This window comes from Rousettus aegyptiacus, unplaced genomic scaffold (assembly GCF_014176215.1).
Source record: "Rousettus aegyptiacus isolate mRouAeg1 unplaced genomic scaffold, mRouAeg1.p scaffold_m13_p_2, whole genome shotgun sequence".
Lineage (NCBI taxonomy): Eukaryota > Metazoa > Chordata > Mammalia > Chiroptera > Pteropodidae > Rousettus > Rousettus aegyptiacus.
Window position 1 is genome coordinate 128,691,805 of NW_023416295.1, and position 10,852 is coordinate 128,702,656.

Here is a 10,852-nt window from a genome sequence, read left to right on the forward strand (position 1 = left end):
TTGATCTTGTACCCTGCAAATTTGCTGTACTCATTTATTAAAACTAATAGTTTTTTTTTTAGTGGTTTTCTTAGGATTTTCTATGCAATTTTATGTTATCTAGAAATAGAAATCTTTTTTTTTTTTTCCTTTTCAATCTGGATGCCTCTTTTTTTATTTTCTTACCTAATTGCCCTGCTGGTACCTCAGTACATGTTGAATAGAAGTGGGAAGAGTGGACATCTTTTGTCTTGTTCCTGATCTTAGGGAGAAGGCTTTTAGTCTTTTACCTTTGATTGTGATGCTAGCCGTGGTTTTTACCCTATATCAGGTTGAGAAAGTTCCCTTCAATTCCTAATTTGTTAAATGTTTTTATCATGAAGGAGTGTTGGATTTTTGTCAAATGTTTTCCTTTATCTGTTGAGATGATCAATAGACCACATTGAAATGTGTGTTTTTAGAATTTTTTCTATTGATAGGTTGTATTATGGTAATTGATTTTTGGATATTAAATCAAGCTTGCACTCCTGGGACAAATCCCAGTTTGTTATGGTGTATAATTCTTTTTATATACCATGTTACTGATTTCGCCTTGCTAGTGTATTTTAGATATTCATGTCTATGTTCATAAGATATATTGTCTTTAGTTTTCTTATAATGTTTTGTCTGGTTTTGGTATCAGGGTAATATTTGCCTCATAGGATGAATTTAGAAGTGATCCTTCCTCTTCTGTTTTTTGGAAGTTTGTGAAGAACTGGTGCCAATTCTTTTTAAATGTTTTGTAGTATTCATCAGTAAAGCCATCTGTGCTTGGGCTTTTCTTTATGGTGTTTTTTTGAATGCTATTTAATTTCTTTATAAACTCGTACTATAAGAATTTTTAAAACATCATTTTTATCTTCCAGTAAGACATTAAAATGTTTTTGAAAGGGTATGAACTTTGGAGACAGACCTAGGTTTAGATTCCATCTCTGGAGCTTCAGCTTAAGGGCAAGTTTCTTAATACCTCTGAATCTCAGTGTAAATTAAAGGGAACAGTAACACATTGTAAGGTTGAAAGGGCCCAGATTAGACATGCAGAGAGTTTAGAGCTGGGCTGTAGCACCAGGCTCTAGGTTGCTTTTGAGATGACTTCACAGCCTTTTTCTCTCTCTGCATTTTTTCAATAGGGTGCTGTGCCATTCCTGGTCAGTGCCACCTCTGGCACTACTGTACTAGGGGCCTTTGACCCCCTGGAAGCAATTGCTGATGTGTGCCAGCGTCACGGACTGTGGATGCATGTGGACGTGAGTGGGACTTGGGCCTGAGGGTGTGATGGGCTGAGCTGAGGCCAAACCCTTGCTGTTCCTTCTACTCCACAGGCCGCCTGGGGTGGAAGTGTTTTGCTATCACAGACACATAGACATCTCCTGGATGGGATCCAGAGGTGCATATGGCCCCTGCTCCCTGAATCCCACCCTTCAAATTTTTGTTCCACAAAATAGTCATAGTCTAGGGAGCTTCAAATGGAAGTGGGGGAGAGAGTTTGGTGAGAGGAGGATTGGAGAGATGATCGCTTGGGGCTGGGAGGTCAGATAGTAGACATGGCAATTCTTCCTGACTGCTGGGCTGAGGTGAGACTGCAGCCCCGTTACTGAGGACTGGAAAGGGAGGGGGCCTTGGTTGGGTGACTCGAGGAGGAGCCAGCAGACCCAGCTTTGCTGTACCCACCCAAGGGCTGACTCCGTGGCCTGGAATCCCCACAAGCTCCTTACAACAGGCCTGCAGTGCTCGGCTCTTCTTCTCCAGGATACCTCGGTAGGTCTGCCCCTGCCCTGTCCCCATCTCTCTCCTTGGACCTCTGTCTCCTTTTCTATCCCACCTTCAAGGGAGATTTGGCTTCACTGTGTTCTCATTACCATCCCATTTGTAGCTGAATATCTGTGACCACCCTAACTCCCTGTAGTGGGCTCCCTCACTTCCCCTGTGGTCTGTCTTCATGCAAAGGAAAAACTTTCCAGCTTGAAGTTGTAATCAAAGAAATTCTGGGTTGAGTTTGGGAAGAACTCTGGGTATGGGGAGAAAACCTAGAGAAAAGGGCCCAAGTTAGTTGGCAGCCATCCCACCAGTGCTACCTGGTTGCAGGGAAAGGAAGAAATCCTCTAATACAGTGCTAAAGGAAACCTGCGTGAGGAGGGTGGGATCTGACAGTTTCCTACTCCTCCATAGAACCTGCTGAAGCGCTGCCATGGATCCCAGGCCAGCTACCTCTTCCAACAAGACAAATTCTATGATGTGACTCTGGACACGGGAGACAAGGTGGTGCAGTGTGGCCGCCGTGTGGACTGTCTGAAGTTGTGGCTCATGTGGAAGGCACAGGGCGGGCAAGGGCTGGAGCGGCGTGTTGACCAGGACTTTGCCCTTGCCCGGTAAGAGTGGGGAGTGGTTCTAGTTTCCCTCCCCTGGGTCTCTTCCTCATACCCCTTTCCTGCTCTCAGTGCCTCTCTAGCTCATTCTCTGGGTCTCTTTTCTTTTTATATGTATGCCTTTCTTTCTCCACCTGTGATTTCTCACTCTGTTTGAAGGTACCTGGTGGAGGAAATAAAGAAGCGGGAAGGATTTGTGTTGGTTATGGAGGTATGACCTACCCTGTACTCTCTGCATGTTCCTGTACCTCACTACCCACCCCTCCACCCCCCCCGCCCCAATCTATCCTACACAAAAAGCCCTGATGGAGGAAGAGGAGTGGTGAGAGGGGGACAGTCCACCTTCCTCAGCTCACTCTCTCCCCTCCCTCATTCCTCCCAGCCTGAGTTTGTCAACGTGTGTTTCTGGTTTGTGCCCCCCAGCCTGCGTGGCAAGCAGGAGAGTCCGGATTACAGCGAAAGGCTGGCTAAGGTAGGCTTTCTCTTCCCAGCTTTGGTTAACCATTTTCAGGAACTGATGCAGCTGGTGTGTTTCTACCCCCTGCTGGCTGTGAATGGTATGACAGTTCCCTTTGCCTGTCTTGCTCTAGAGGTAGGGACGTGAACTAGAAGACAACACTAACTTATCTTCATTTCTGTGGGGATGGGAATGGAGAAGAAGGCATGTTTCTGAAAAGTGAGAAGATAGAGAGGGACATTGCAGAGGAAGTCACCAGTGTATAGTATATAGACCTCTGTGCTATATGCTGGGAGTTCTTCTGGGAGCTGAGGCCCAAGACAGATGTGAGGCAGATAGATCACAGAAGAGCTTGACTCACTGATACCAGGGACAGAACAACCTGGTAATACCAGTCTAGATATGCCTCTTAGAGGCAAAGGAGATATGTCATAGGTCCCTAGGGATGGATTGGGACTAGGTGCTACAGATGATACGAAGGGACAACAATGTTTTTGCCTTTGAGTAATGTTTAGAAAACAAGAGTTACCTATTTGAAACCAATGTGTTCAAAGCAGTCTTGTAATATGCATGTTAGATGACAGGATACAGATAAAATACGTTACAAGAATTCAGAAGGGAGAAGAAGGTGTTAGAATGACTAAGGCTTGCAGTTAGACTAAAGCAGTTTTGGGAATCTGGGAGAAGTCAGGATTTGGCAGAAAATGGCCCATATGACAACCTGGAGATAGGCAGGATGGGGGAATAAAGCATACAGTAGGAAGACCAAACAGGTTAGATGTGGTAGAAAAAGATGATGTAGGCCACAGTCAGGATCAGAGCAATTGGTTCTACCTCCGGCAGGTGGCTGGGTGGGAGGGAAATGCATCTTGGGTAACTTCCTGGCCAGAAAGCCACCCCACACCTCACCTGACCCCAGGCTGCAGCTGGACACTCTCTGTACCTCATCTATAGGTAGCCCCTATACTCAAGGAGCGCATGGTGAAGGAAGGCTCCATGATGATTGGCTACCAGCCTCATGGGACCCGGGGCAACTTTTTCCGTGTGGTCGTGGCCAACCCAGCGCTGACCCGGGCTGATATGGACTTCCTTCTCAACGAGCTGGAACGGTTAGGCCAGGACCTCTGAGCCTCCTCCTTTTGGCTGCTGGTCTTGACACCCCCGCACACCCTCACTGGCTCTGTGTATTCCCGCCCTGTGTTATCAACTTTTTATGAAAAAGTGGCTGTAATAGTGTTTCTATGCTTTGATCCACTAACTCTGCTATTAAGTATTTGATATTAGGAGAATGTTTAAATAAACTATAGTATATCCTTATGATGGAATGTTATTCTGCCTTTGGAATTATGTTTACAAAGAGGATTTTACTGATATGAGAAAAATAATTTTAATATAATATTATGTTCAAAAAGCTGAATACATTGCTTTATATATAGTAATATCTGAGCTATATTTAAAAATACAGAGGAAAAGGCAGATGAAATATGCCGAAATGTTAATAATTTTCCCTAGGATGGGATTATAGACACTTTAAAAATTAATTTCTTTATGCCTTTTGTGCCCCCTTTTTACTATATTATAAATATACATTACTTTTATAATAGAAAAATAATAAAGTTAAAATTTCAACTATATTATTTTGGTATGTTTTAGAATTTGTTACCTTTCAATCAAATAATAGAAAGAATGCAAATTAATTTTTTTAAAGGCAGATGAAAGAGAGTCTAAAATGGGAAATTTTTCCCCAAAAAATCTTTAGTGGGAGAGAAAAGACCAAAAGTGGAATCTTTCTAAAATTAGCTATACTTTAGTGATATTGAAACAAAATGAGCACTGACGTATCTTGAGACCAGAGCCTTGTCCACTTATCATTCTTGAAAAATCCTCACCAAAACCAAAACACTTGTATCTTCTGTTATTGCTACCATTTTAAAAAATATACGTTTTACACTTAGAATCCCTGGCTGGTGTTGCTTCTCAGTCATTTGGGAAAGAGGCGTTTAGTTACATAAGTAATTAAGGACAAGTGGCAAGTCTACCAGAACTTTTTGTTATTTCCAATTCCTAAAAATACCATTTATGAAAATAATAACATAGTCATATAAAAGTCATCCAAAGTTATTTGAAGAGGCAAATACAAACTGTCCAAACCATAGAAAAAGAACATCCAAATCTCAGAACTAATTCTCTTGACCATTTTGGGGGGAAAAAAGCCCTTTTATTCGTAATTACAAATAATTCCCCCATAAGCTTGTTATTCTTGTTATAAGTGGTATTTTAATTTCTTCCAAATATAAAATTGCGAGAGTATTAATAATTTGAATTCCAAGCCCTAATTTTAAAGAGATTTAAATATCTGAAAAATGTCTTAAATATAGTAAAACTAAAAAAAAAAAAAACCTTTATTTTCAATTCAAAGCTAGAAAGCAAAAATAAAAACAAAATCTTCAAATTCCATGAATTATCTCCAATTGAGAAATATTTTTAAGAGAAGGCCAGAAAGACAGAACAAAATCAGTTGATTACCTATTTTTCTTCTGCTTTATAACACTGATGCTGCTTTTTCCTCTGTTCCCAAAATTCCACCTCAAAATCTCTGGGTATAATATCACAGTCCCTCTCTTGCTTCCTGTCTCCCATCAATATTTACTGAGCTCCTGCTCAGTGTAATTTCTTTCCCTGCCTTCAAAGAGCTTAAGCAGTCATCCCTCAACCTAGGTATATCCTTGCTCCAGGGCCTTTGCACCTGCTGTCCTTTTTCGCCTTAATGTTCATTCATCTACATGTTTTACTCCCTCATTGTCTTTAGATTTTTGTTCATATATCACCTCCTTAGTGAAGGTTTCCTTGAATATCCTATTTCAAATTACATTTTAACCCTCTAGTCTTAGATTTACCATTCCTTTATATGCTCTTTTTTTTTCCTCCATGATATGAATAAGCATCTGGCATACTATGTTTCAATTATTTATTATCTGTCTCACTTAAGTAGAATGTAAGTCCTGGGAGCAGGAATTTTGTATCACTGTCTCCTAAAATGGAGTCTGATATTTAATAGGTAGATAATGTTGAGTGAATGGTTAATGAGCTCCAGGTACTGGTTGACTTGCTATCAGTCACACAACTTTTAAATGGTAGAATCAAAGCCAAACTCAGACCATCTTTCTTCCAGCTCTTAACCATTGGACCTAGCCTGCGTCTGTTGACAGGTATATATAATGCATAGATGTGGGTGTTAGGGTTGTTTTACTAACCGTACACTGTGAATCTACTGCTTGTGGGAAAGATGAGGCAGCTTAAGTTACCCATCTTGCCCTTGGCTTGGGGGAATTATATTTCCCCAGGGAACCAAGGACGTTGGGAACACCTAGGTGGGTTGCAATGTTGGAATGGGGTTTCTTTGGTTTTAAGGGCTCAAAGAGTTCAAGATTCAAAAGGCCAACCTCCAAATGCCTGGAGAAGGAAAATGGTACCTACATAGGGAGGTAGGCCAGGGGCTGGGGAGCTAAAAGCTGGGTGAGGAACTTAGGATGTGGCAGCTTCCTGAGGTCAAGGGTAAGAGCCTTTTTAGAAAAGTGGATGGGAGGGAGAAAGCCACAGTAAAGTCAGCATTTGACTTGTCACTTGGAACTATTTTTATCTATTCTATATATTCACTTGACTATTTCTTGTTTACCTTTAAAAAATCTTTTTATTTTGAAGTAATTTGAAACTTATAGAAAAGTTGCAAGAATAGTTTCAAAGAACTTCCAAATATTCTTTACCTAAATTAATCAATTTTTCACATTTTGACAATTTTTTTTTATTATTGTATATGTACTATATTTTTTTCCAGACCATTTGAGAGTCAGTTGTATATATTATGCCCTTTTATCTCTTAATATTCTAGTGTATATTATCCAAGAACAAGAATATTATCTTAAATGACAGCGGTACAATGATCAAATTCAGGAAATTAACATAGACACTACACTTTAAAGTCCATATTTTTTTTTATTAAAAAAAATATGGTGACATTGGTTAACGAAATCCAGTAAATTTCAAGTGTACAAATCAACAGTAAGCCATATATATGTTGCATTGTATGTTCACTACCCACTGTTAGATTTCTTGCTGTCACCACATATTTGACCCCTTTTAACCCATCTGCCTCCCTCCTTGCCCCTACCATCTAGTAATCACTAGTCTATTATCCATGTCCATTAGTCTCTGTCCTGTTTGTTTGTTGCTTTTAGGTTTATATCCCACATATAAGTGATACCATGTAGTTTTCAACGTTTTCTGTCTGGCTTATTTCACTTAGCATGATTGTCTGGAGGTCCATCCATGTTGTCACAAATGGCAGTATTTCATCTTTTCTTATGGCTGAGTAATATTTCATTGTATACATGTACCACAGCTGCTTTATCCAATCATCTATCGTAAGACATTTCAGTTGCTTCCATGTCCTGGCCACCGTGAATAATGCTGCCATGAACATCAGCGTGCAGATATCTTTTTGGATATGAGTTTTCATCTTTTCAAACGCAGTAGAGGGATTGCTGGGTCATATGGTAGATCAATTCTTAGTTTTTTTGAGGAAACTCCATACTGTTTTCCATAGTGGCTGTACCAATTTGCAGTCCCACCAGCAGTGTATGAGGGTTCCTATTTCTCTGCATCCTCTCCAACATTTGTTATTACTTGTCCTGTTGATAACAACTATTCTAATAGGTGTGAGATGGTATCTCCTTGTGGTTTTGATTTGCATTTTCCTAATAGCAATGACAGCATCTTTTCATATGTTTGTGGGCCATTTGTATGTCTTGGGAGAAGTGTCTATTCAGGTCCTCTGCCCATTTTTTGATTCTTTGTATATTTTGGATATTAGACCCTTATCAGAGGCACTGCTTGCAAATATATTTTCCCATTTTAATGGTTGTCTCTTTACCTTGTTGATGGTTTCTTTTGCTGTGCGGAAGCTTTTTAGTTTGATGTAGTCCCATTCATTTATTTTTACTTTTACTCCCCTTGCCTTTGAGGTCAAATTCTTAAAATTCTCTTTAAGTCTAAGGTCCATGAGTTTAGTTCTTATGTTTTCTTCTATGCACTTTATTGTTTCGGGTCTTATATCCATGTCCTTAATCCATTTTAAGTTAATTTTGGTGTGTGGTCATAGACAATAACAGTCTAGTTTCATTCTTTTGCAGGTGACTTTCCAGTTTCCCAGTACCGTTTATTGAAGAGGCTTTCCTCACTCTACTATGTTTTTGGCTTTTTTGTTGAAAATTATTTACCTATATAAATATGGGTTTATTTCTGCACTCTTGATTCTGTTACACTGGTCTGTATGTATGTTTTTCTGCCATGGCCATGCTATTTTGATTATTGTTGCTTTGCAGTATAATTTGAAGTCAGGCAGAGTGATGCCTCCAGCCTCGTTCTTTTTTTCTGAGGATGGCTTTGGCAATTCACGGTCATTTGTGCTTCCATACAAATCAATTGATTTTTTTGTTCTATTTCTTTAAAAAATGCCAATGGGATTTTGATGGGGATTACATTAAATCTGTATAATGCTTTAGGTAATAAGGTCATTTTATCTATGTTGATTCTTCCAATCCAAGAACATGAAATATCTTTCCATTTCTTTGTATCTTCTTCGATTTCTTTTAATAGGGTCTTATAGTTTTCATTATATAGGTCTTTCACATGTTTTTGTTAGATTTATTCCTAGGTATTTTATTCGTTTAGTTGCAATTGCAAAAGGAATTATTTTTTCCACTTCTTTTTCTGATGCTTTATTATTAGAGTAAAGGAATATTATGTTTTTCTGAACATTGATGTTGTATCCAGAGACTTTACTGTATTTGCTTATTGTTTCTAGTAGTGTTCTTGTGGAGTCTTTAGTATTTTATATATAGAGAATTATGTCATCCACAAAAAGTGACAGTTGGACTTCATTTCTTATTTGGATGCCTTTTATATCTTTCTCTTGACTGCTCTCGCTAGGACCTCCAATGTTATATTGAATAACAGTGGCAATAGTGGAGAGCCTTGTCTTGTTCCTGATCATAGAGGGAAGGTTTTTAGTTTTTCAACATTAAATATAATGTTGCCTGAGGGTTTGTCATATATGGCCTTTATTATGTTAAGGTACTCTCCTTTTATACTGATTTTGTTAAGCATTTTGATCATAAATGGATGCTGTATCTTATTGAAGGCTTTTTCTGCATCTATCGATTTGATCATATGATTCTTATTTTTTAACTTGTTTATGTGGTGTATCATATGAATCGATTTGCATATGTTGAACCATCCCCGTGCCCCTGGGATAAAGCCCACTTGATCATGGTGTATAATTTTTTTAGTACATTGTCGTATTCAGTTCACTAGTATCTTATTTAGTATTTTTGCATGTGTTCATGAGAGATATTGATCTATAGTTTGTGTGTGTGTGTGTGTGTGTGTGTGTGTGTGTGTGTGTGTGACTTTACCAGGTTTTGGTATCAGGGTAATATTGGTCTCAAAATGAGTTAGCAAGTATTGCCTCTTCTTTGACTTTTTGGAAGAGTTTGAGAATAGGCATTAAATCTTCTTTGAATGTTTGGTAGAATTCACTGGTAAAACTATCTGGTCCTGGAATTTTACATTTTGGTAGGTTTTTGATGATTGTTTCAGTTTCCATACTGCTGATTGGTCTATTTAGATTTTCCAGTTCTTCTTGATTCAGTTTAGGAAGGTTGTATCCATTTCTTATAGGTTATTAAATTTGGTGTTATATACTTTTTCATAGTATTTTTGTATGATCCTTTGTATTTCTGCAGTGTCTATTGTAATTTCTCCTCTTTCATCCTGATTTTGTTTATTTGTGTCCTTTCTCTTTTTTCTTTAGTGAATTTAGCCAGGAGTTTGTCAATTTTATTAACCTTCTCAAAGAACCAGCTCTTTGTTGCAGTTATTTTTTCCATTGTTTTTTTGTTTGTTTGTTTCACTGAGTTTCTTAATTGTTTTCTACTTAATTGATTTCTACTCTAATTGTTACTATTTCCTGTCTTCTGCTTCCTTTGGGTATAGTTTACTACCCCCACCCCAGTTTCTTAAGGTGGATGCAGAGGACATTGATTTTAGACTTTTCTTCTTTTCTAATATGGGTGTTCAGTGCTATAAATTACCATCTAAGTATTACTTCAGCTTCATTTCATAAATGTTGCTGAGTTGTGTTTTTGTTTTCATTTGGTTCAAAATATTTCCTAGTTCCTATTTTAATTTATTCTTTGATTCATGGGTTATTTAGAAGTGCTTCTTCAGGTTCCGTATATAGCAGTGCCCCCTTATCCACAGGGCACATGTTCCAAGATCCCCAGTGGGTGCCTGAAACCATGGTTAGTGCTAAACCCTAGATAGACTGTGTTTTTCCCTAAAAGTACATACCTATGATAAAGTTCAATTTATAAATTAGGCACAGTAAGAGATTAATGACTAACAATAATAAAACAGTAATTATAATGATATAATAAAAGTTATGTGAATGTAACTATTTAAAATTGTACTAGAGATTCTAGCTAGGCAATAAAGCAAGAAAAAAAAGATTGGAAAGGAAAAAGTAAAATTGTCTTTATCTGAAGGTGATATGGTCGTCTGTGTAGAAAAGTCGAATGAATTTACAAAAATGCTGCTAGAACCTAGTTTAAAAAGATATAAAATCAATAAACAAAACTCAATTGTATTTATATATACTAGTAAACTATTAGAAGTTGAAATTAAAAAACAATATCATTTAAAATATTATAAAAGATGTGCAAATTTTACACACTAAAACCCGAAAACAATGCTAAGAGAAATTAAGACTTAAATGGGGAGATATGCCATGTTTATAGATTGAAAGATTCAATATTGCTGAGATGTCAATTCTCCTCAAACCGATCTATAAATTCAATGTAATCTCAAGCAAAATCCCAGCATGGCTTTTGTAGAAGTTGATAGTCGATTCTAAAATTTATCTGGAAATGCAAGTTATCTAGCATATCCAAAA

The 10,852-nt window shown here is 38.0% G+C and overlaps 1 protein-coding gene across 8 annotated transcripts in view; it reads left to right on the forward strand.

Moving 5' to 3' along the window:
• The window catches only part of CSAD (cysteine sulfinic acid decarboxylase), a 20,459-nt gene extending 16,293 nt beyond the window's left edge, over window positions 1–4,166 (forward strand). For 5 of the 8 annotated variants that reach the window (XM_016142699.2, XM_016142702.2, XM_016142701.2 and 2 more), the window contains 7 exons: window positions 1,149–1,265; window positions 1,341–1,405; window positions 1,695–1,776; window positions 2,188–2,387; window positions 2,544–2,595; window positions 2,767–2,856; window positions 3,796–4,166. In XM_016142699.2, coding sequence (XP_015998185.2) covers window positions 1,149–1,265; window positions 1,341–1,405; window positions 1,695–1,776; window positions 2,188–2,387; window positions 2,544–2,595; window positions 2,767–2,856; window positions 3,796–3,969 — 780 coding nt within the window. In that variant the 3' untranslated portion in view covers window positions 3,970–4,166. The remainder of the gene's footprint in view (window positions 1–1,148; window positions 1,266–1,340; window positions 1,406–1,694; window positions 1,777–2,187; window positions 2,388–2,543; window positions 2,596–2,766; window positions 2,857–3,795) is intronic. The other 3 variants (XM_016142703.2, XM_036236105.1, XM_016142700.2) reach the window with 2 other exon arrangements.
• Window positions 4,167–10,852: the final 6,686 nt, after the last annotated feature.